This window comes from Ascaphus truei, chromosome 8, assembly GCF_040206685.1.
Source record: "Ascaphus truei isolate aAscTru1 chromosome 8, aAscTru1.hap1, whole genome shotgun sequence".
NCBI lineage: Eukaryota > Metazoa > Chordata > Amphibia > Anura > Ascaphidae > Ascaphus > Ascaphus truei.
This window is the reverse complement of record NC_134490.1, coordinates 14,177,190-14,200,088: the sequence shown is the minus strand read 5'-3', so window position 1 is coordinate 14,200,088 and position 22,899 is coordinate 14,177,190. Positions and strand designations below refer to the sequence as shown.

Genomic DNA, 22,899 nt, shown 5'->3' with positions numbered 1-22,899 from the left:
ATATTTTTGTTCAACCCCTTGAATTAAAGCTGAAAGTCTGCACTTCTATTGCATCTCGGTCGTTTCATTTAAAATCCATTGTTGTGGCGTATAGAGCCAAAATTATGAAAATTGTGTCAGTGTCCAATTATTTCCGGACCTAACTGTTATATATATATATATATATACATACACACACACCGTACACACACACATACATACAGTTAGGTCCGGAAAAAAGTGGACACTGATACAAGTTTTGTTATTTCGGCTGTGTTATTTCGGTCACAATAATTTCAAGTTACAGTTAAATAATGAATATGGGCTTAAAGTGCAGTCTATCAGCTTTAAGTTGAGGGAATTCACATCCAAATTGGAGGAAGGGTTTAGGAATTACACATCTTTAATATCTAGCACCCTATTTTTCAAGGGACCAAAAATAATTGGACAATTGACTCAAAAGCTGTTTCATGGACAGGTGTGGGCTATTCCATCATTATTTCATCATCAATTAAGCAGGTAAAAGGTCTGGTGTGGCATTCGCATTTGGAAGCTGTTGCTGGGAACCCACAACATGCGGTCAAAGGAGCTCACAATGCAAGTGAAACAGGGCATCCTTAGGCTGCAAAAAAAAAGAAAATCCATCAGAGAGATAGCAGGAACATTAGGAGTGGCCAAATCAACAGTTTGGTACATTCTGAGAAAAAAAAGAACGCACTGGTGAGCTCTGCAACACAAAAAGGCCTGGACGTCCACCGAAGACACCAGTGGTGGATGATCGTAGGATCCTTTCCATGGTAAAGAAAAACCCCTTCACAACATCCAGCCAAGTGAAGAACACTCTCCAGGAGGTAGGCATATCATTATCCAAGTCTACCATAAAGAGAAGACTTCATGAGAACAAATACAGAGGGATCACCACAAGGTGCAAACCATTCATAAGACTCAAGAATAGAAAGGCCAGATTAGACTTTGCCAAACAATATCTAAAAAAGCCAACCCAGTACTGGAACAGCATTCTTTGGACAGATGAAACTAAGATCAACCTGTACCAGAATGATGGGTAGAAAAAGTATGGTGAAGGCTTGGAACGGCTCATGACTCGAAGCATACCATATCATCTGTAAAACACGGTGGAGGCAGTGTGATGGCATGGGCATGCATGGCTTACAATGGCACTGGGTTACCAGTGTTTATTGATGATGTGACAGAAGCAGCCGGATGAATTCTGAAGTGTATAGGGATATATTGTCTGCTCAGATTCAGCCAAATTCAGCAAAGTTGATTGGACGGCGCTTCACTTTACAGATGGACAATGATCCAGAACATACTGCGAAAGCAACCCAGGAGTTTTTTAAGGCAAAGAAGTGGAATATTCTGCAATGGCCGAGTCTATCACCTGATTTCAACCCGATTGAGCATGCATTTCACTTGCTGAAGACAAAACTTAAGGCAGAAAACCCCACGAACAAACAACAACTGAAGACAGCTGCAGTAAAGGCCTGGCAAATCATCACAAAGGAGGAAAAACAGTGTTTGGTGATGTCCATGCGTTCCAGACTTCGAGCAGTCATTGCCTGCAAAAGATTCTCGACAAAGTATTAAAAATGAAAATTTTATTTATCACTAGCTGATATACCCGTGTTGCCCGGGATTTAATTTTCCTGCTCCCCCTCTCTTGCTGGAGTGATGCCAGGTTTCTTCACCCTCAGAGACCGCGAGATCCAATGAGAGCCAAGGCCCGCCCCGTAGTCAGCCAATGGGAGCCAATGAGAGCTAAGGCCTGCCCCGCAGTCAGTCAATGAGAGAACTTGACAGGCAATGACAGCCAAAGAGATCGCGCACAAACCCACAGACAAACATCTTTTGAGTTATATATATATATATATATATAAAATGTGTGTGTGTTTATCTCTCCATACATATATATGTTTATGTGTGTGTAAAATTAAGAAACTTTTTTGCAATGACTCACAGAACCATGCTCCTATACTGCATCTGCTAGCTTATTGATGCCAAATATTGCTCTATTAATACATGCAAATCCGGTGCTATCTGTATTGTTAGAAATGTAATTGCATTCACAGTAACAGAAACACTGCAGTGGAGGCTTACTTACTTTTTCCATCAAATTAAAATAGTTCTCCTATGATGTATGGACCACAGTGAAATCCCATTGACCAGAAAACAACAAATACAAGGTCTTTTTTTTCATTATTTTTTATTTTTTTTTAATTCTGTGCACAAAACAATAACAATCACATTGGGATTATAAAATTTGAATACAAAAACGTCAGGAACATAATGTGTACAGCGTATACAGTATAGCTTCGGTATTGATGTGCAGAAACATACACAAATTAACTATTTGATTATGTATGATTATATGCAAAATGAAGAGCATTTAAAATAATTTCTACTGTTTCTACACATACATATTTGATAATATACAAGATAATGACCTGAATTCATTATACTGTGTTGCTACTCTTTAACCAAGATTTTCAGAACCATTATCCGAATACAAACTTCTGGGGCTGGAAATGATCAAAATATAGAAACTAATATGTACAATGGCCAAAAAGAAATTGGAGAATTAAGGAGGCCAGACAGCATCGCAGCCAGCGATTAATGGTCAAGGCAGAATGGGACCCCAAGCAAGGATTAAGTGGCGTTAGCTATGCTTGATGACATCATCATGTAAAATGTGGAATTTTAACAGAAAACTGTTAAACATATCAAGAAAATATTTAGGTTTTAGAAAGTCTAAAAGGGAGAAAATGTTATCTTCAAAAATGGTGTAAGTGCAAAAACACAATATATTTAAGAATTTCAATATATTAAAATAATTCATTTTTGGTGCAAATGTAGTGAAATCTGCAACCCTCCACCCCACACACATCAGAGAGAAAACAGAAATTGGGGTAGTTTATCAGAGCAATCTGCATAAATCACATACAGAAATAGTAATCAATAATCCTGTGTCAAATATACAACATAGAAATACATTTGTTACATTAGTAGAAAAAGTACTTGGCAGTTTACGTGATGCACAAAAGGGGAAAAAATTGATAGAAACCAAAGCTTTCACACGCCATTATAAAATGCGCATTAAATATCTCCTCCCTAATCCATATGTATGTATTTATTTACATAGCACCAACCACGTACATAGCGCTTCACAGCAGTACCATATGCTACAGAATAACATGAGCTGTAATATATAATGGGAATAAGCGCTTCAAACTAGAAATAGATAACATTTTTCGCCCAAATTCCAAACTGCCGCGGATTTGCAAATTCCTTTCATGTGCGGATTTCCGCTGATCTCAAAAAGGCAGGTTCAGGTTTTTTTTTTTTTGCTATCACTGAAAATACACAAAAGGAATCACAATTCACAAATTAATTTATTATGAGAGGAGTATATAAATAAGGGTGCAGTGTAAAGTATAAGCCATGTTGTAGGCCCAGTTTGGCTGCGGGTTGGTTAGGGCTGCTGCTGTAGTACTGCAGGTCAAACATTTATACATTATTTAGTTAATAAAACCAGTAGCGTAACAATGACCTCTGTGACTGACTGGACTGACCCCTGTCTGTGTGTGTCCAGTTGGTCTGGCTGCTTCTTCTGTATTGTCTCTGTGTCTATTATATAAATTATATAGCGATATATCAATAAACGGGTATTAAAAATAAAATTAAATACATAAACCGGATTGCTATTATATGAGCCTGCGAATTTCAAAGAATCCACGTGAACGGAATCTGAGGGTGGATTCCGAAGAATCTGCACGGATTTAGGAGCTCCCAATTCGCCTGTGGATTCCATGCGCAGATCGGATTGTACCCAAAAATCTGCAGAAAATCCGCAGAACGTACATTGTCAGGTGCGCCCATCTCTACTTAACACATAAAAGCAAACATTAAGAACAGGAGACCCTCCCCAAAAGAGCTGATAATTGTGTTGACACATCTTTTGAAATATAACACTAAGAAGCCTATTCTAGTAACTCCGAAGTGTGACAAACCGTCTCTAAAGTGCACTTTAGAAATGGATTGGTGTGCTTTGCTTTACTGCAAGACCTTATTGAATGTCCAAACCGTGTCTGAATGGCTATTTTTAGAAGCGATTTCACTCTGCTCTGACAATCCGATCGGTTTGTCAAAAAAGTCTCAAACTCAAATGATTTACCCACAGCTGCTGTTCTACTAGTTCCGTCATGCAAACCGCTTCCAAAAAGTAGATTTTTTTTTACCACCACCTAAAGACTGGAGAGATTGGGATTGCGAGTTATATCCAGAGGACAGGGTGTAGGGTTGAGATAACCCAAAATAAATCCTATTTGCACTCCCTCTACTATAATGGCTGGGAATAATTCAATCCCTGGGTAAAAAAACCCATAAACCATATGAAAGAGATATATATAAAAACAGTTTATTTAACACATATGCAAAGACAACAACAATTATTAAAAGAAACAGGGAGTGGGTGCAGGGAGTGGGTAGAGCAGTGTAGGTATATATAGTTCGCTGTAATTTAAGCAACTGTAATTATTGTATGTATAACCTGTCTGTCACCGTATGCACCCCTATCTATATGTACATATCCTTGATAACCTTTTGGTGAGCGACATTACAACCCTATTCAGAGTTATATCCAGAGCCTGAAATATGGATTTGGCTGGGAGAGAAAAACCCATACGACAGACTGGGGGTGGAGTTAGCACCACCTCTGGTCACTCCGCTTCTAAAGCGCGTACAATCTGAGCGTGGCGACTGTTAAACCAGGCGGTTTGTCACTTTGTTTTAGAAGCGGGTTTGAAGAATTGATTTGCAATAGAGAATAGGTTTTTTTTTTCGCATTTCATTTAGCTTCTTGTGAACATGAACAAGACAACTTCCGAGATACTAGACTAAGCCCCAATGGGCCTATTCTAGTTGTTCAGAAGTTTGACAAACTATTCTAAAGTACACTTTAGAATTGGATTGGCATTCTTTGCTATTCTGAAAAGCCCTTATTGCATGTCCAAACCGCTTTTTTAGAAGCGGTTTCATTCCGGCTGTGCAAATCCTTGCGGAATGACCAAACTCACATTTTTTTGCAAATAGCTGTATTCTGGTAGCTCCGAAAAGTGCAAAAGGCTAAACCGCTTCATACAACTCCCATTTTTTTTCTCGCCACCTCAAGGCAGGTGAGATAAGAATTGCAAGGAGGATCGAAGACAACTTAGTAGTATCTCCAGTTGTATATATTTCTCCTCAAGCTCTACTACTCATACTCGTAGCCCCCTTCCCCTTGCTTCCGTTAAAAGCAGACCATTTCCACTTTCTGGTTGCCAGTTCAATGTGCCTTGTGCACAAAAAGGAGCACACCTGAGATACCTGAGAGATATGTGACACTGGAGTTTCCCAGCATCTGGTTTAGTTCATTGCTAGAGCTGCTGCCCTGAATTGCAGGGTTGTGAGTTCTAATCCTGTTTGATCTAACACTGGTACGCCCTTCATCATAAGGGCCCTTAGGCTTATTGATCGTATGGATATATTTTTGAATGTGTGACTCATTTAAATATACACTACTAAGTTGGAACGCCACCACCACGCAAAAGCTCTATTTCAGGCTCTGAAAGGAGTTAGCACCACCTTCAGGTTATTCCACTTCTAAAGCAAGTACAATCCGGGCGTTTTGAAATTGGGCTATTAAACTGTGTGGGTCTGACACTTTCTATAGAAGCAGGTTAGACGAAGCGGTTTGCAACAGAGAATATACTGTAGAGCTTTTTCTCCCATCTCATTCTGCGACTTCTGAACATGCTAAACCATGCGGTTTGGCAATAATAACTTCGGAGCTACTAGAATAGGTCCCACAGTGTCTCCCTCCAAAGGTAAAAATGAACATCTCGCTGTTTGTTTATTTTTTCATCTAACATTAGTTATTAATATAGAAAGTGTTTGGCTCAACCTTCAACATTTTTTTCTTGTCTTCACCACTTTGCTTTGATACCTCACTAGTATCCCTGATGATCCCACGAGATACACATCCAGCAAGTATGAGGTACCTATATCCAGGTCACCTATGGTCTCGGTGGTCACTGCTCTTTGGAGGTTGATATCATGAAAGTATTTGCATGAAACTTTCTCCGACTTTGGCCGAAGTTCAGGCCCAGAGCACCTATCAACACTAGTTAGCTCTCTCCAAACTTGATCTTCTTGCATCTTCTTCTTATACACACAGTACATACTCCGCTCCTGTGTACCAAGCCAAGCTATTGTGATTGAGTTACAAGTTCTTAGTTTGTTGAAAGACTTGATTTTTAAGCTATCTGGAAAGAAGGGAAACAGTAGCTTGTGGATGTAAGAAGATGCCTGGATCATTACAGAAGAATTTGACCTATGCGCTCCTGATTTTAGTACAACTAAGTATTTATCCATCAACTTGCCTTTTAGTGTAATATGCCTTAAACTTTGAATGGTTTCTGACACTAACATTTTACCATTCTTTAGTATCTGAGCTCGTACTTGGCCTCTACATGACTGAAATGTGAACTGGACTTTTTTATGCTTTGCCTGATATTGAAAGCTATGGATTTTTTGTCTTTTGCCATCAAGGTTAAGTTGAATGATTTTCCCATCCTTCAGTTGTGTGACCTTCGGTTTAGGCTCCTCCCAAGTCTTTGCAAAGGTTCCTGTATATGCAGCACTGGCATTGGTATAGAGGTTGACTACAAACACATCAAAGTAATACTGAGTGTTAGGGCTTAAATTAGACACCATGTAGGTATTCTTGTTACCAATGCATACCTGCCTGACATCTACATTACTGGCTTTGTGGATAATGCTAAATTCTCTGTTAGACAAAAGCATTACACGTTGAGGTTCATGTAGATATGGCAAGACAGGAAGGGCTGATAACTTTGGCCATTTCCCCCCAGCGGATCGTAGAGCTGTCTCAGCTGCACACATGCTTTTATAATTGTGCTTTTCATTCACTAGAAGACAATATTCAATATTTTCCTTTTTTTTCAGGGCAGAGGGACTTGATTTCCAGACTAAAGTAATAGAGTTATGGCTGATAGTAGTGACATCAATGCGGGGATCTGTTGGAAGCTCCGGAAATAGGTTTGCATGTGCTAGATCAGTCGTTAGGTACACCGTGATGTGAGTGTCTCTCTCAGTTGATAGAAATTCCAGCATGAAGAGGGAGGAATAGGAAGATGTTCCAACATAGGTCTCTACAGAGTTTCCTTTGTAATGGAAAAGAGTAGACACGGTCTTATAATGTGTTTGAGACGTCGGATCATCGGAAGGTCTGTAATCATCTAGAACAAAATTAAGTGATAGTATGCCTTTAAACGGAGGTGTTTTCAGTAATATTCTGTTATTGCTAATATTGCTATGTATACCTAATTCCATTAGCAGCACCATGACCGTTCCCATTAATCATACACACAGTTCAAATTGAGATGCAGATCCCAATTACGTTCTCCAGAAAGGTATTAAAATAATTAAATTACAATCAGGAATTAGGTCAACAACTAAAAGGAATTTCATAAATGTGTCTATGATCTGTTATACAACATTTTGACAAATAAATATCATAAAAGCAATACATGATTCGCTTATGCTCAATTTTTGAGGCATATACAGACGTCTGGTATATATACACACAATAATTATTTTAAATATCACCCAATGTATTTTTTTTTTAGACGTTTTCTAATATTTGTGGTGGTTAAAATCAGTCCCAATCCAACTACAGCTACAACTAGTCTTTCATTAAAATGCTACAGTGTTCTTAAATCATCTTTACTATTCTAACGTCTCACTTTGATTAGACTTGAAGCTCAGAACAGGAACTCTTCTCTTATATTATTTTATGCCCATAGCCCTTATGTCTGCACTGACTGAGTTTAACTATTAAGCAAATGTATTTCATTTTGTGAAGCGTTGAGTGAAGCACAAACTTCATATTTAAGAATAAATCATGGAAAAAAAAATTGAATGCCTTCAAGCCATTTCTACACATATTTTGATCTTCGTACCTGGCACTTTTCCATGGAACACGTGTGAAGCTTTGTAATGTAGGATATTCCATTCAATGGGCACATCACAGGGTGTGACCGTAATTGAGAATTGAGGCATAGTGTATCCTTCCAAAGCAAAGTAGTACCTGAGATAAACAAGCAACGGTTTAATGAGGTTACTAGCAGTGTTGTCTTGAAGAAATGTAGGAAATAACATGTTATAACAAACTAAACAAAATGTTCCGTCGATGAGTAACAGTTTCCCCACACCAGGGGTGGCCAACTCCAGTCCTCATGTCCACCAACAGGTCATGTTTTCAGAATATACCTGCTTCAGCACATGTGGATCAATCAGTCTTTGACTGGGCCACCTGAGCGGAAGTAGGGGTATCCTGAAAACCTAACCTGTTGGTGGCCCTTGAGAACTGGAGTTGCCCACCCCCGGTGTGGGGCTGTTGGATAAAAAGGAGGTTAATAGATGTGTTCTCTCCAAGAAACAGTAGCGCAACCAGGGAAGGTGCAAGGGTGTAAGGATGCATTCCCCCCACCCAGAATTGGTATTGCGCTTACAGAAGCCCAACGCACTCCCTCACAGCAAGGAACCGATTGCCGGGAAATGATTGCCAGGGACTATAACGGAGCAGCCCTCCCCATTGGCGTCATTGTGATGCAACATCACATGGTAACGCATTGCTATGTAATGCAGCTGCAGCACATGGCAACGCGCCACCTTTGACACAGTGATGTCATGATGATGCTGCGTCACATTATGATGCAAAGTCGATAGTGAGGGCAGGTAAACACTGCACCCCCAATCACAGATTCTGATTGCACTCCTGCTTAGAAACAAAACGTGATTACATTTTGCACAGTGTCATGACATTCTTTATTGGCAGAACTATTCACACTATTATAAATATATCATATGTGTTTAGTTACAATACTTACCCCAAAAAAAGCCCTGACACATTGACATATACATCTATCACATGGGATATAAGTGATTTTGAAACAAATGTGAAATAACACCAATCCAATCTTAATGTCATGTATTACCCAGGTTTAAGAAACAGTAGTTTATCAGGAAAGCCTTGTATACAACAACAATTAAAATACAAAATACATTGTCTTTGTGTGGGACTGTAACGCAGACCTTAGTTTGCACTATTACGGGATGTTTTCCGTCGCCACAGATGGCCAAGGTGGAAACAGTTCTTAAACTGTAATTCTATACCAACGTTTATGGGTAGGTGGCTGAAATTAAATCCCTCCAGAATGCAGCCCATTTTGCTTTTATAGAAAGAAAAGAGAAAAGTAAGAGTGCATATGGCATTGTGGATCTGAAATTCATTACATACCAGCAGCCAATTTGGTAAGAAAGACATGTGGCCACATTTATATAAAAGACTATAAATACACAACCTGTATGGTCGTGGGTATTTAGAACATAATATTTATTAACAAAGCAGACTTTTTCCAATTTATAGAAACTTTTCAAGGGTATGATAAGGATATGATAATGTGGTGGGTTGCCATTTAACTCCTGAGTATCTTAGTTGGTAGTATTGCCAAGCCTGGTACTCAGTGGATTGTAGGAAAGGAGCAGTCATGGATGGTTCCAGTATAAAACAAGTAAGCACATTATCCTCACAACACACTTCATGCTGTAGGTAGGTTGACAACATTTTCAGATGAGATACAGCTAACCTTTAACATCTCGAAGAGACTGGAATTACTATATCCAGTGTATGAACAGACATACAACTGCCGGTGAGCAATAAGTAGTACTGTATTAGCAAAGCTGCCTGCACAGCTCATCCCATTGAGTGGATGGGATATTTTACATAGAGTGAAACACTCATGTTTGGTGATGCCCATTAATGCACAAACTCCTACAGTAGATGAAAATATTTGCGAGATCTGAAAAGTTGGTGTAAAAACTACCTTTGCGTGGAAAATGCAGATCCTTATGTAGCGGTCATGTAAAATGGCTACAGGCATCTCTCCTGCTGACAGTAAGGCCTGGTAAGTTGTGGGCATGCCAGCAGTAATTATGGAGGTTTGCCCTCACACCCTGGTGGGGTGCCCTGTGTATGGATGGGAGTAGTCACATGCTCTGACTCCATGGTTAGTGATGTCAGAGGTGTGTCAGCTTCCAGAGTGTACATAAGGCACAGCACTGAGTCTAAAGTTAGATCTGAGTCCAGTTCTGGCAGGAGTTCAAGTTCTAGTACTAGCCTGAGTTAATAAGAGTTCTAGTTATGTTATAGTAACTGAGAGGAGACTGTGTCCAGGGACCTGGCACAGGGCAGTGATCCCTGCGGGATAGGGAATCCCTATCTAAGGAGAGATACACCTTTTAAAGGGAGGCACTGACTGGACATGAGTGGCTAAGAATCTACTGCGAGGGGCAGCTAGCCCACATCAATCAATAAAGATGTTCTCATTCACAAACCCTCTCGTGTACATGTGTGGAGTGAATGTACAGAGAGGAGCACCACGGAGGAGTTCCTCAACAGGACCATCCCCATGCGGACGCAGGGACCCTGATGAGGTGGAGGCGCTGCACTGGAACTAGGTGAGACTCAGCACACTACCTCAGCTGCCTGTCTGGACGGGTCCTCCCCACACACCATCATGCGGGAGACTCAGGAGTCCTGTTGCCCACAGGTGCACCACCAGACACTACCACACTGTAATGGGGGCCGGTTAGACCACAGGGGCCAATGTGAGATTGGGTGGGTCAGGCCGGTTCAGAAATACCGTTACATTTGGAGACAAGCTGCTGAGATCAGATCTGTCATCAGGACAGGCTCTAGCTAGGCACACTGGGAAACAGGGAGAGAGTCTGCTGCCACTCTGCGCTGCGTAGGGACGGACCTAGGGGTGGTCAAGGGGCTGACGGGATATTGTCAGTTCGCAGGGACGACCTAGGTGCCTGAAAGGAGTGAGGGGTCTGGAGCCGGGCTATAGCTGACCGAGTCACTTTGAGGCAGTGCTAGTTGGTAGGACGCCAGAAGGGATAGCCTGTTAACGTGGTCAGGAATCCTGGAGAGGGTCTGCGCTAGGCTGACCAAGAGAGGTAGACGCCCCAAGTACTGCATGGCAGAGCCAGAGTACTCTAGCCATTCCAGACACTTACCATAGGGAGCACAGACTGGGAGGAAGGAGTCACAGCAGACACTGAGAGAGTGAGCCTAGCCTGAGGTAGTGCAACATGAGTCCAGCCTAGATCAGGTACACATGTGGTGGTGCATCTGAGCAATCTTTATTGTACTGATGTGGAGGCTGCCCCACAGAGTCCCATGTACAATAACTGTTACGAGAGAATGGAGGATCCGCGTGGTGCGGAGAACACGAAATGGCGACCAGAGGCTGATGGGGAGGGCACCCGTGGCGTGCGCCCCACTGAAGAGCAAACTGTCGCCGTGTTATCGTTAACCAATCTGCTCTGGAGCGGAGCGAAGGCCGTGGCTGCCCCGTTTTTATCCTGTCTGGGACACCGAGGGGCCACCCTTGAAGAGTGTGAGGAAATTGTAATAATTGGGAGAGAACCCCGCGAGGAGAGCAAACAAACTGACTTTTTGGGCTTAAAAGCCAACCAAAATGGCGGTTCCCGCTTGCTAGGGAAACCGCATGGGACAGTCACAGAGGAAATGGCTGATGCAGAACTTGCAAAGAGCTGGCCGGGAATGGCGCTAACAGCAGAGCCCCGCCCTGATGGGGGGCATGGCGCGAAAGCTATGGCTGCGCCTTCATGGACAGTGACTCACTCGGCCCCTGTGCTGAGTCAACCGCTTAGTCTATGGGACCCTCCCCTGATTTCCACCAGGGGGAGTGACTTTCAACTATGGCCTGTGGGAATGCACCCACTGGGCCCAGGGACTGATATCCAGACGGCGCCACTACAAAAAGTAGTTCCGGCCGCGGAAATGATTTGCAAGAAAGAGGGATATTTTGCACGCAAAGCTGCTGCAAGGAGAAGGCGGGAACTAGCCGCGGGAAAAGAATCCAGCTCTGAGGAGGAAACTGGCGCGAAAACGCAGACCGCGCCCACCAGGACTGAGAAAGGCGCGGCCTTAATTAAGGGGCATGATATTCCCCTGTGGGACCCGCCCATAATTGCAACCCCTGGGGGCGGGTTCCAGCTATGTCAGAGGAAGGAGGAGCCGAAGCAGGAAGAGGCTGGCCCAGAAGTTTCTACCGGTCAGTCACGAGGAACCACTGACCTGGAGAGACCCACACTGAAAGTGGTCCCCACAAAGAGAATGGCCTGCCCCTCCGCTGTGGGAACTATGGTCTCCACCCAGCCCTACTCAGTACCCGGCGGGCTACTAGTAGTAAGGGTGGCTAACACCGAGACGGTGGTCGGGCTCTGCCTACAATGCGGGCTGCCCGGAGGCACTGTCAAGATGGCGGCACATTGCCCACATTGCGGGACATTATATCTGTGGCCCATGCCCACATTTATACCCATTCAACCTGCTGACCCCCCGGGGGACATGCCTAAGCGCTCCGCCGAGTCCCCTGGCGCACTATGGCCAACCGTGCGAGTCCCGGAGAAAGGGGACTGGAGTCGACCAAGTCGGCTGGGTCAGTATCGACCGAGGCGGTCGGGTCGCTTCCCGACCGCGCAGAGACAGGAATTTCGCCCCGCTCGGTGACCCCGAGATCCGGGAAGGGAGATTACTCAGATGAGGACCTCCGTGAATTAGCGGTGGCGAAATCGGGATCCAAGAGGGACCCAGGACGGACGACACCCCGTGGGGTGAGTGGCAGCTGTCAGAAAGACAGAACGTCCCCTGCAGATCGGCGAGCCGAGAGACGGAGTCCCTCCGCCTCAGAACGTGGCGACGATGGACGAGAGATGCCGGCACCCCTGCGGACGGGTAAGAGGAGTCCCTTCACTTACCTTGCCCCCGCAGACGGTGTAGGAGTAGAGAGGCCATGCCAGGCCGCAGGCGCACGTGGAGAGACGGCATCACTTCCGGTGAAGACGACGGCGGAGCTTCCGGATGTCGACATCGAAGAAGAGATCCCGAATGGGGGTCCAACCCGCGATGACGGTGTTTCCGGTTCCGGGGAGGACATCACTTCCGGTGGCGACAGCGGAACCCCTAGAAAGAATGCAGCGACGCTTCGGCGATCGGGGGAAGGTCCCCGATCACCTACAAGGCCCAGGAGTTGGATGGGCGGTCCAAGGACTGAGGAGGGTGAGATATCCTCATTGGACCAGTCTACGGACAGCCAGGAACGGGTCGTAACCCCGTGGGGTCCAATCTCTTGCCCATACGCCCAATCCCATGCCCTAGCTAAAACCCCTGCCCCAATCACACGGTCCCCGGGTTCCCCGCCTAGTTTGGAATCTGTGGACATATCACCAGGGGGAGAAGGGAGATGGACTGGGGAAAGACAGCGCAGTGGCGCTACGGAGGGCGATTCTCGGGGAGGGGGAGAGTTGAGAGTGGCTGCGGTAGGCCGGTGGTTGCCCCCTGCAGTTCCTGCGACGGTGAAAAAGGCCCCGGGATCTTCTAGGTGGTCTGTACCGCGATCTGAACGGTCGTCGGGGGTATTTTCCCTTGAAGATGATAGGGAGTCAGGGGGGTCAAATAAATTTAGAGAGAACCGTTGGTGGGCCCCACTATTCGAAGGGTACTCCGCGTGGATGGACCGCACTCGGTTCCTCATCCGGCGAGAAGATGTAGTGGATTACTGGTGGGCTGTGGGAGAATTCACACCTGAACAAAGGGATAGAGAGTTGCAGGAGCGGTGGCTGCAGATTGAGCATAGGGAGATAGAATCCATGGGTCCTAGCATCCTATCAGACCCCGTGGACCCTGATGAGCCCCTATCATGGGTGTTACCTGGGAGGGCAGGTAAGGCTGACCTGACCAGGATAAGTAGGGCCGAGAGGACCATAATGGCTCGGTATAAATCATCCCACGGGTTGGAGTACCCGTATGTCCCTGAGCCTCTCATGGATGAGATAGAGGACAACCGGGATAGGTGGCTTAGGGAGGCCATTGAAATGCACTTAGTAGGAAGAGGGAGTTCTGTGATAGGGAAGAAGGCCGAGGAGCGCATAGAGCACTTAGTGCGGGTATGGGGCATAGGGAGAAATATTTACAAGCACAGGGTGACATATAGGCCTGAGAGGGGACTGCCTAGGCACTATCACGTCACGGTCCTGGACATGGGCGGTAGAGAGGTTAAGAAACCGGACCCGAGTCACTATTTTTAGGGGGTACATATACATTACGCGGGTTCGTGGCTGCTGGTCGGGGCGGGCTTGGCGGAATGTACTGAAGTCATTTTTTGTTATACACCATGGAAATTGTACGTGAAGTTAATCTAATTATGTGTTGTATTTCAGTGCTTCCTGGAAAAGGGTATACAAATTTAGGTCCCAGCGAGGACGATGGGATTCACCAGGGGGAGAATGTAGCGGTCATGTAAAATGGCTACAGTCATTTCTCCTGCTGACAGTAAGGCCTGGTAAGTTGTGGGCATGCCAGCAGTGATTATGGAGGTTTGCCCTCACACCCTGGTGGGGTGCCCTGTGTATGGATGGGAGTAGTCACATGCTCTGACTCCATGGTTAGTGATGTCAGAGGTGTGTCAGCTTCCAGAGTGTACATAAGGCACAGCACTGAGTCTAAAGTTAGATCTGCGTCCAGTTCTGGCAGGAGTTCAAGTTCTAGTACTAGCCTGAGTTAATAAGAGTTCTAGTTATGTTATAGTAACTGAGAGGAGACTGTGTCCAGGGACCTGGCACAGGGCAGTGATCCCTGCGGGGATAGGGAATCCCTATCTAAGGAGAGATACACCTTTTAAAGGGAGGCACTGACTGGACATGAGTGGCTAAGAATCTACTGCGAGGGGCAGCTAGCCCACATCAATCAATAAAGATGTTCTCATTCACAAACCCTCTCGTGCACATGTGTGGAGTGAATGTACAGAGAGGAGCAACACGGAGGAGTTCCTCAACAGGACCATCCCCATGCGGACGCAGGGACCCTGATGAGGTGGAGGCGCTGCACTGGAACTAGGTGAGACTCAGCACACTACCTCAGTTTCCTGTCTGGACGGGTCCTCCCCACACACCATCATGCGGGAGACTCAGGAGTCCTGTTGCCCACAGGTGCACCACCAGACACTACCACACTGTAATGGGGGCCGGTTAGACCACAGGGGCCAATGTGAGATTGGGTGGGTCAGGCCGGTTCAGAAATACCGTTACACTTACAAAGTAATTTCCTTTATTGTGGAAAGCCTAATTTTGTAGTTAGAAAACGACAGAATCCCTGGCTGCCGTGGATCGCTGCTTGCTAGGATATAATTGGGAAAAGCAGGGTGCAGACCTGTCTGAGACATATGAATGCGCTCACAAGTGATATATTTATTTATTGTATACTTTACGGGGGAGAGTTGGTCACTTTTTTACCCACCATAACTTATATAACGTGTTGACACCTATCCCAGCTTGACATTGTAAACAATCAGGGTGATTATTCTGTGGCCGAAAGCCAAAGTCTTGGACTTTCTTGCTGATCTTTTGGCCAAAGAAAGGAAGAAGAGGACATCCGAAATCCTGACGGAGGATGGCATCAAAGATACCGAAGACCTTCTTTGGTCACTGGCTGAAAAGATTTGGGTATAGTAACAGGGCTTGTCTGACTTTGGGACGACGGTCACAAGTAGGAGCACCCAAATTATTATGGTGATTTGAGCACAAGGCATACTTGGGCTCTCAAAAGAAAAAAAAACAGATACAGTATCTGTGAGTAGGTTTACTTCTTAAATGCACTTCTTAACCCAGGGTGCGCTGAATAGCTGTGTAATACATGTGGCATAAGGGTCCATGATAAAATGGATAAGAATCAAAAAGGTGACACTGTGCTCATTTGCATGTATTTTCCCAGAATCCCCTGCTGCAGTGGAAACACTGTGTTCTAGGAGATATTGTTTTCTTTTATTCATGAACTCAAAACTTTGACTCGTTTCTACAACAAATAAATGAATCCGAGGATGAGCCGCTGTCAGGTTTTGGCTCGAATTTAACTCGCATTCTAACGTTTCTTCTAAAGCTTGACACAAAAGTTTGTGGAGTCTGAATTTCGAGCCCACAAACCTGCTCATCCTCCTGGGAAGATAATTTATTTATAAAGTGTCTTACCAGGAAGTAATACGTTGAGAGTTACCTCTCATTTTCAAGTATGTCCCAGGCATAGAGTTAAGATGACAAATAATACATGGTTACAAATACAGTTACATAAGTGAACAGGGTATACATTATATACAAGACATAGCATGCACAGTTGGGGATAATATATATTATAGGCATATGTAAAAGTTACAACCCAGATTAAAATGTGAGACAGCTTTAGTTTTGAAAGAACTTAAACTAGTGGTGGCTGTGAGAGTCTCCGGTAGATTGTTCCAGTTTTGGGGTGCACGGTAAGAGAAGGAGCAACCAGATATTTTGCTGAACCTTGGGACCATGAGCAGTCTTTTGGAGTCAGATCTCAGATGATAAGTGCTGCATGTGGTAGGGGTGAGGAGCTTGTTCAGATAGATGTGTAGCTTGCCCAGAAAGTATTTGAAAGCAAGACAGGAAAGGTGAACTTTGCGCCTAAACTCAAGTGATGACCAATCTAGTTCTTTGAGCATGTTGCAGTGATGTGTGTTGTAGTTGCATTGGAGAACAAAATAGCATATTGAATTGTAGAGGGTTTCAAGTTTGCTAATGTGGGTTTGGGGTGCCGAGCTGTATACCATGACCCTATAGTCGATAATTGGCATTAGCATCTGCTATGCGATACGCTTTCTGACCAGCAGATTTAGGGAGGATTTGTTCCTGTAAAGTACACCTAGATTGGCATAGGTTTTGGATGTCAGGGTATCAATGTGCTTCCCAAATGTTAAATAGGAGTCAAACCATATGCTCAAGTATTTAAAACTAGTAACAGGAGTTAAGGTGGTTTTGCGTTGGTTCTGTTCTGGAGCTTAGTCATGGGAATCTTTAAAAATTTAGACTTGGTCACAAATACCATTGTCTTGTCTTGTCAATGTTTAAAAACAGTTTTTGGGAAATCCAATTTTCAAGTCTCAAAAAGTCTGATTGAAGTATGTGTTCAAGATCGGAGAGGCTATGGCTGTGTGCATATAAGATTGTGTCATCTGCATACATGTGTATTGAAGCTCCCTTAGAAGCGGTAGGAAGATCATTGATGAACACTGAGAAGAGTTGGGGCCCCAGAACAGAGCCTTGCGGGATACCACAGGTGATATCCAAAGGGTTGGAGTTAGAGCCTAAGATGGACACATGTTGGAGATAAAGCTGGTAGATTGGAATGAAACCAGTTTAAAGCATGCTACCCTATTCCAGAGCACTGGCGTTTGTTAAGCAAGATAACATGATCAACAGTATCAAAAGCCTTTGCAAAAACTAGGAATATTGCACCAGTGAGTTGTCCCTATTCCATTCCACACTGGATTTCATTGCAAACTTTTTGCAGGGTAGTTAAAGTGGAGTGTTTGGGGCAAAAAACAGATTGGAATTGGATAGGGAAATTTGTCTTGGTATAGTAATTGCTTAATTGGGAGTGAACACATTTTTCCATGACTTTGGATAGAATTGGGAGAAGTGAGATTGGCCTGTAGTTTGAGACAGTGTTTTTGTCCCCACTTTTGAAGATTGGGACAACTCTGGCAGTTTTCCAGGTCATAGGGATATGGCCAGCAGACAGAATAGAGATGACTATGGAAGCAATTGGTTTGGCAATGGCTGGGGCACCAAGTCTTAGGAACTTAGATTGCAGTAAATCAGGTCCACATTGGCTGCTTTGTTTTAATTTGAGGAGCGCTTGTGTAATCTCCTCTTTGGATACTGGGACCAATTGAAAATTGTGATCAGTGTTGGGAGAGGGTGGGGCTATAGGGGTACTCTCAGAGTGAGGTTCAAGTTTGTGGTTTGGGTTGCATTTTGCTAATAAGTTAGTACAGTAGCACACCCCACAAACGAATCATTAAATGCATTTGCAATGTCAGTGGGGTTTGTCAGAGTAACATCCCCCTCAGTGATATGACTTGGTTGTTGATGGCTAGAAGGCTGGAATATAATGTTGATTACCTTCCAGAAGTTAGCTGGATTTGATGTATTCTGGTGAAGATTGTCAGAGTAATATTGTGCTTTTGCATGCATTGTTTGCCTTGTGTACATGTTCCGCAGGCATCTGCAGTGATTTAGATCCTTGGCAGTGCCCTCTTGGTGCTGTAGCTCTGGGGTGTATGCGCTTCTACAACAAAATTCCTTTGGGCAGCGTACTAAAGAGTGCCTCATTTTTTATTTTACTCTGTCTGCCTTTTTATTGAAACTAAAAGGTGCTTAATATGCAAAGGGTAAGGAGTAAATCTTTGGGATTATTACAAGTCATCGCCTGTAATTTTAGGGCCAACTTGAAAACAAACCAATGAACATTTGGAAAAAAATATATATGGATGCCTGAGTTTTTTTATAAAGACGGTTCCATTTTCTATGTACCATTTACTCTTTCTGTAGTCATTTTTGTTATAATCTCTTGAATGAAATGTTGGTGTTAATGTTCATAGTCATGGAACAATTTAGTCTTGTTATGCTTAATGGTATCAGTATAAGGGCCATCAGAAAATTACTCTACAGTGCTTCAAAGGGGTCTTAAAATAAGAAAGAATTGAGAATTGGCACCTCTATTCACCTTTCCAAACCATAAATCAGACAGGATATTCTGATGTTTGGGGAGAGTTTTTTTTATTGGACTTCACAAGTATAGCAACACAAAACCTACTGTTAATAAACAATGTCTATAGGATGACATATATTGTCTATATTAGTCTTGAGACACAAATGTATAAAATATACAAAATGTTGGGAAATTACTGTGTGTTTAGCCTCCCCCTCCCCCCATTTTTTCTTTTTGTACCCCATGTATAAAACGCTTTAATAAAAAGATTAAAAAAAAATAACAACACAAACCTGCCTTGGAAGGAAGATATCAGGAGGCATGTTCTGTCAGGTCTTACCTTTTTGTTACATCTTTTAGCAGGTGGATTGTACTTTCTCTGCCATCTGGTAGAATAACAGAGTAATAATGGTTGAAGAGGTTTCTCTTAAAGCTGGTAGCTGTTGGTATGTTGGTATAGCACGTGGATCTCACTAGTAGAATAATGAAGTATGGGCACAACCCAAACGTACACAATGTTGGACCTATTTGGTGATACAAACATTATTAGCAGAGACTGTGATTTTGTGGAGAGAAGTTTATTTCAGTGGTTTAAAGCCATTCAATCAATGGCTATTGGTGTCTGTTCTTGCTGCAGAATCCATTCAATGTAAATCGGCATCTACATGAGCGCCTTAACTTCCATAAATGGCTAAAGAGCTTATTCTATATCTGCCGGAGCAGCCAATCGGCTCCATTCAAGTGAATGGGGAATTGTATCTGAAAATTACCAGATCGGCCACGTCGGTGGATATAGAGCAAGCCCCTATGTTAGGGGTGCTCAACTCCAGTCCTCAAGCCCCCCCAACAGGTCAGGTTTTCAGGATATCCCAGCTTAAGCACATGTGGCTCAATCAGTCCCTGCTTCAGCACAGGTGGCTCAATCAGTCCCTGCTTCAATTTTCGACTGAGCCTCTGATTGAGACACCACCTGCGCTAAAGCAGGGACTGATTTATCCATCTGTGCTGAAGCAGGGATATCCTGAAAACCTGTTGGGGGGGGGGGGGCTTGAGGACTGGAGTTGAGAACCCCTGCCCTATTTTATGGAAGAAACAATCCTAAAGGTTATATATGTAGATGTATAGGCTTTTCTGTGAATGGGGCTATTGCAGGGGTGTTCAACTCCAGTCCTCAAGTCCCCCTAACAGGTCAGGTATTCCGGATATCACCGCTTCAGCACAGGTGGTTCAATCAGATGCTCAGTCGAAGACCGAGCCTCTAATTTAGCCACCTGTGCTGAAGCAGGGATATCCTGAAAACCTGACCAGTTTGCTCCACCTGTGCTGAAGCAGGGACCCATCAGAGGCTAAGTCTTGACTGAGCCTCTGATTGAGCCACCTTTGCTGAAGCTGGGATACCCTGAAAACCTGACCTGTTGGGCGGCTTGAGGACTGGAGTTGAGCACGCCCTGGTTTAGACTATAAACTCTATTCTGCAGTGATAGGAGTATTTCTTTATCCTGTATCACAATTTGCATTGCAGAGTTAAACACCCAACAAAACACTTTACAATAATTGTCATTGCTTTAAAAAGGTAAATCTACTTACCTCTCATCATAAAAATATTGATCTCAAAAACACCTTTTTTCTCTTCACACAGAATTGAATTCACTTTCTCTTCTATGAATAAGTAACATGAAACAGGGTCCAAGACACTGAATTTTTCATACTGCTCTTGCAGGGAAGTCTCCTTGTGATGGAAAGAAGTTTCTTCCTGTGTGTGAGGCTTGCTGTTTCACAGCATTGATTTCATCTGAGGTTTCCTTTAGTGAAAATAAGACTCAGGATTCCCTCACATTTGTATTCTCCGTGAACCTGGGACTAGCAGATTGCTTTCCCCTATTCTCAGAGTTGGTCTTTGACAGATCTGCAGAGGGATAAAGGGGTTGAATGAAAGAGAGCAAGAGAGAGGGGACACCCACTTAACCCTTGAGAGCCAACTATAATAGAACTGAAAGACAACCGGACTGTTAATGTTAGTAATCTGGAATTAGGATTTTGATAGGATGCTGCAGACCATTTTAATACCATAGAGTACTGTGATTGATTTTTCTCTCACACAAGCTCATTAAAACACTGGGATCTAAAATGAATGTTCAGGCTGAAATGTGATTCAAGCAAGTGCAATCTGTCAGAGAAGAGAACTTCAGGATAATATATGGAAGGCACATAGAACAGCGTGTCATTATGCCAACAATTTATGTTTGTAGAGGTTCCCACTGACCATATATAAATCATGAGTGGCAAAGCACAGTTGGTTAACCATAGCTCAGTTGGATCAAATGAAGATTAACCCCGTCTGCTAGAAGAGACAGCCCTACTACTGGTAGCCAAGGGGTTTATACAATGGCTCGCTGTTGAATATAATGTACTATTATTGCGTATATGTTTTAAGTTTCATGTACATGCATTTGTTTGAAACTCAATTTTGAATGTTTTAATTTAATTCGGCAATCCAAGCTGGTGATTTTTTTTTTACATAGGATAGAATCAGGGGGTCTCCGGTTCGGAGCTGAACCCCATGAATTTCAGCTCAGAGGGCCCCCAGCTTCCGGAGATACTTACCTACTTGGGGGGTGCTGGTAGCCACTCCGTTCGGTTAGCAGAGTTCATGTCATAGCGACGTTTCAAAGCTCCCACGCCCTGGGGGCTAATAGAATCTGTGACATCATCAGGTCCGTCTTCCTATTGGCCCGATTGGCGCTGGGTCTCTAAAGTTTGCCGAGATACTGACACCCCCTTTGGAGGTCTCTGGAAGTAGGGGGTCCCCAGAGCTGCAATGAATGGGGTTCCACTCCGGAGACACCTGCTTCACCCCTATGTTAAAAAAATAATAAATTAAAAAAACTTGAATTGTTCCATTTAAGCTGCCTTGTCTTTCTCCTGCTCCTATGTGTCGAAGTTCAAACCCTCTACTTAGGACAACATGGATTTTGATTATTGAATGCATGTGTATACACAATGGTGATGGAAATCTATGCAAAGAAACATGCATTTATATGTAAACTACCACAAACCAGCTTTAAAATAAGAAATGAGGATATATCTATTGATTACTTCCTCTCTGTATATTTACATTAAAATTTGTTAGAACAACATGGAGATGAGAGGCTTGCAGCCACAGTACCTGGAAGATCATTGGGGAGGCTTCATTAAGTAGTGGATCATCAAGGGGTGCTGATATATATATATATATATATATATATATATATATATATATATATATATATATATATATTTATACAGACAAAGAGAAGACTGCGCCCCTCAGGTGCACTTGAATACCGATAGTCCTAATAGCTACTCCGATGTCAGCAGTAATAATAATAGCAGAAAGATATATATTATAAATTTTAAATATCTAAATTCATACACACAGAATAAACAATAAAAAATAAAATATAAATAAAAATCAATATAGCTAGATTAGTGTGAGCTAGTAACTGAATAATACATTAAAAAAAAGGATAAATAAAAAATGTTGCAACCTGTCAACACCACCAAAAAATAATAAAAATCAATAAAAAAACCATATTCAAAACCCTATGAAAAAAATAGTCCTGTATATTTAGAAGAATGATTGATGGTACATGGATCTGGATCAGGCTGCTCTCTGCAAGGAACCAACGACCTCCCAGTGATCTACAAACAACAAAAAAGAAAGCGCCCGGTCCTAGTGTAATATGAAAAATACGTTTGTGAGTTTAAATTTGTTGGACCTAATATTTGTATTAAAAGTGTATTTTTCATATTACACTAGGATCGGGCGCTTTCTTTTTTGTTTATATATATATATATATATATATATATATATATATATATATATATATATATATATATACACACAGTGGTTGACAAATCACCAAAAAATCTACTCGCCACACAAAAAAATCTACTCGCCACCTAGTACCAAACGTGTGCTGCTTGGGCCAATATTTACTCGCCCGGGGGTTAAATCCACTCGCCCGGGGCGAGCAAATGTATAGGTTTGTCGAACACTGTATATATATATATATATATAATCAAAAAAGAAATAGATGATACCGTTCTGTGGCTAACGAAATGCTTTTATTTGTGCGAGCTTTCGAGATACACTGATCTCTTCTTCCGGCGATGTTACAATGAATTAAGCAAAAGGTAAA

The 22,899-nt window shown here is 43.1% G+C and overlaps 1 protein-coding gene across 2 annotated transcripts; it reads right to left on the bottom strand.

Moving 5' to 3' along the window:
* Positions 1-2,211: 2,211 nt before the first annotated feature.
* Positions 2,212-21,663, bottom strand: LOC142501142 (protein NDNF-like). 2 transcript variants are annotated; one of them, XM_075610575.1, is made up of 5 exons: positions 21,323-21,663; positions 20,306-20,624; positions 19,059-19,242; positions 8,016-8,143; positions 2,212-7,292 (listed from the first exon to the last, which is right to left on the bottom strand). In XM_075610575.1, exons 2-5 carry the CDS (start codon positions 20,313-20,315, stop codon positions 5,938-5,940), a joined length of 1,677 nt encoding a protein of 558 aa, XP_075466690.1. In that variant the 5' UTR covers positions 20,316-20,624; positions 21,323-21,663; the 3' UTR covers positions 2,212-5,937. The 2 variants fall into 2 exon arrangements, with proteins under 2 accessions (XP_075466690.1, XP_075466689.1); XM_075610574.1 differs by lacking the exon at positions 21,323-21,663 and having other exon boundaries at positions 20,306-20,918.
* Between the last annotated feature and the right edge of the window lie 1,236 nt (positions 21,664-22,899).

Coding starts and splice junctions, on each gene's coding strand:
- LOC142501142 (XM_075610575.1), bottom strand. Junction 8,144..19,058: donor CTAAAAGATGTAACAAAAAG/GTAAGACCTGAC, acceptor TGTTTATCTCAG/GTACTACTTTGCTTTGGAAG. Junction 7,293..8,015: donor GTTCCATGGAAAAGTGCCAG/GTACGAAGATCA, acceptor ATTTTGTTCTAG/ATGATTACAGACCTTCCGAT.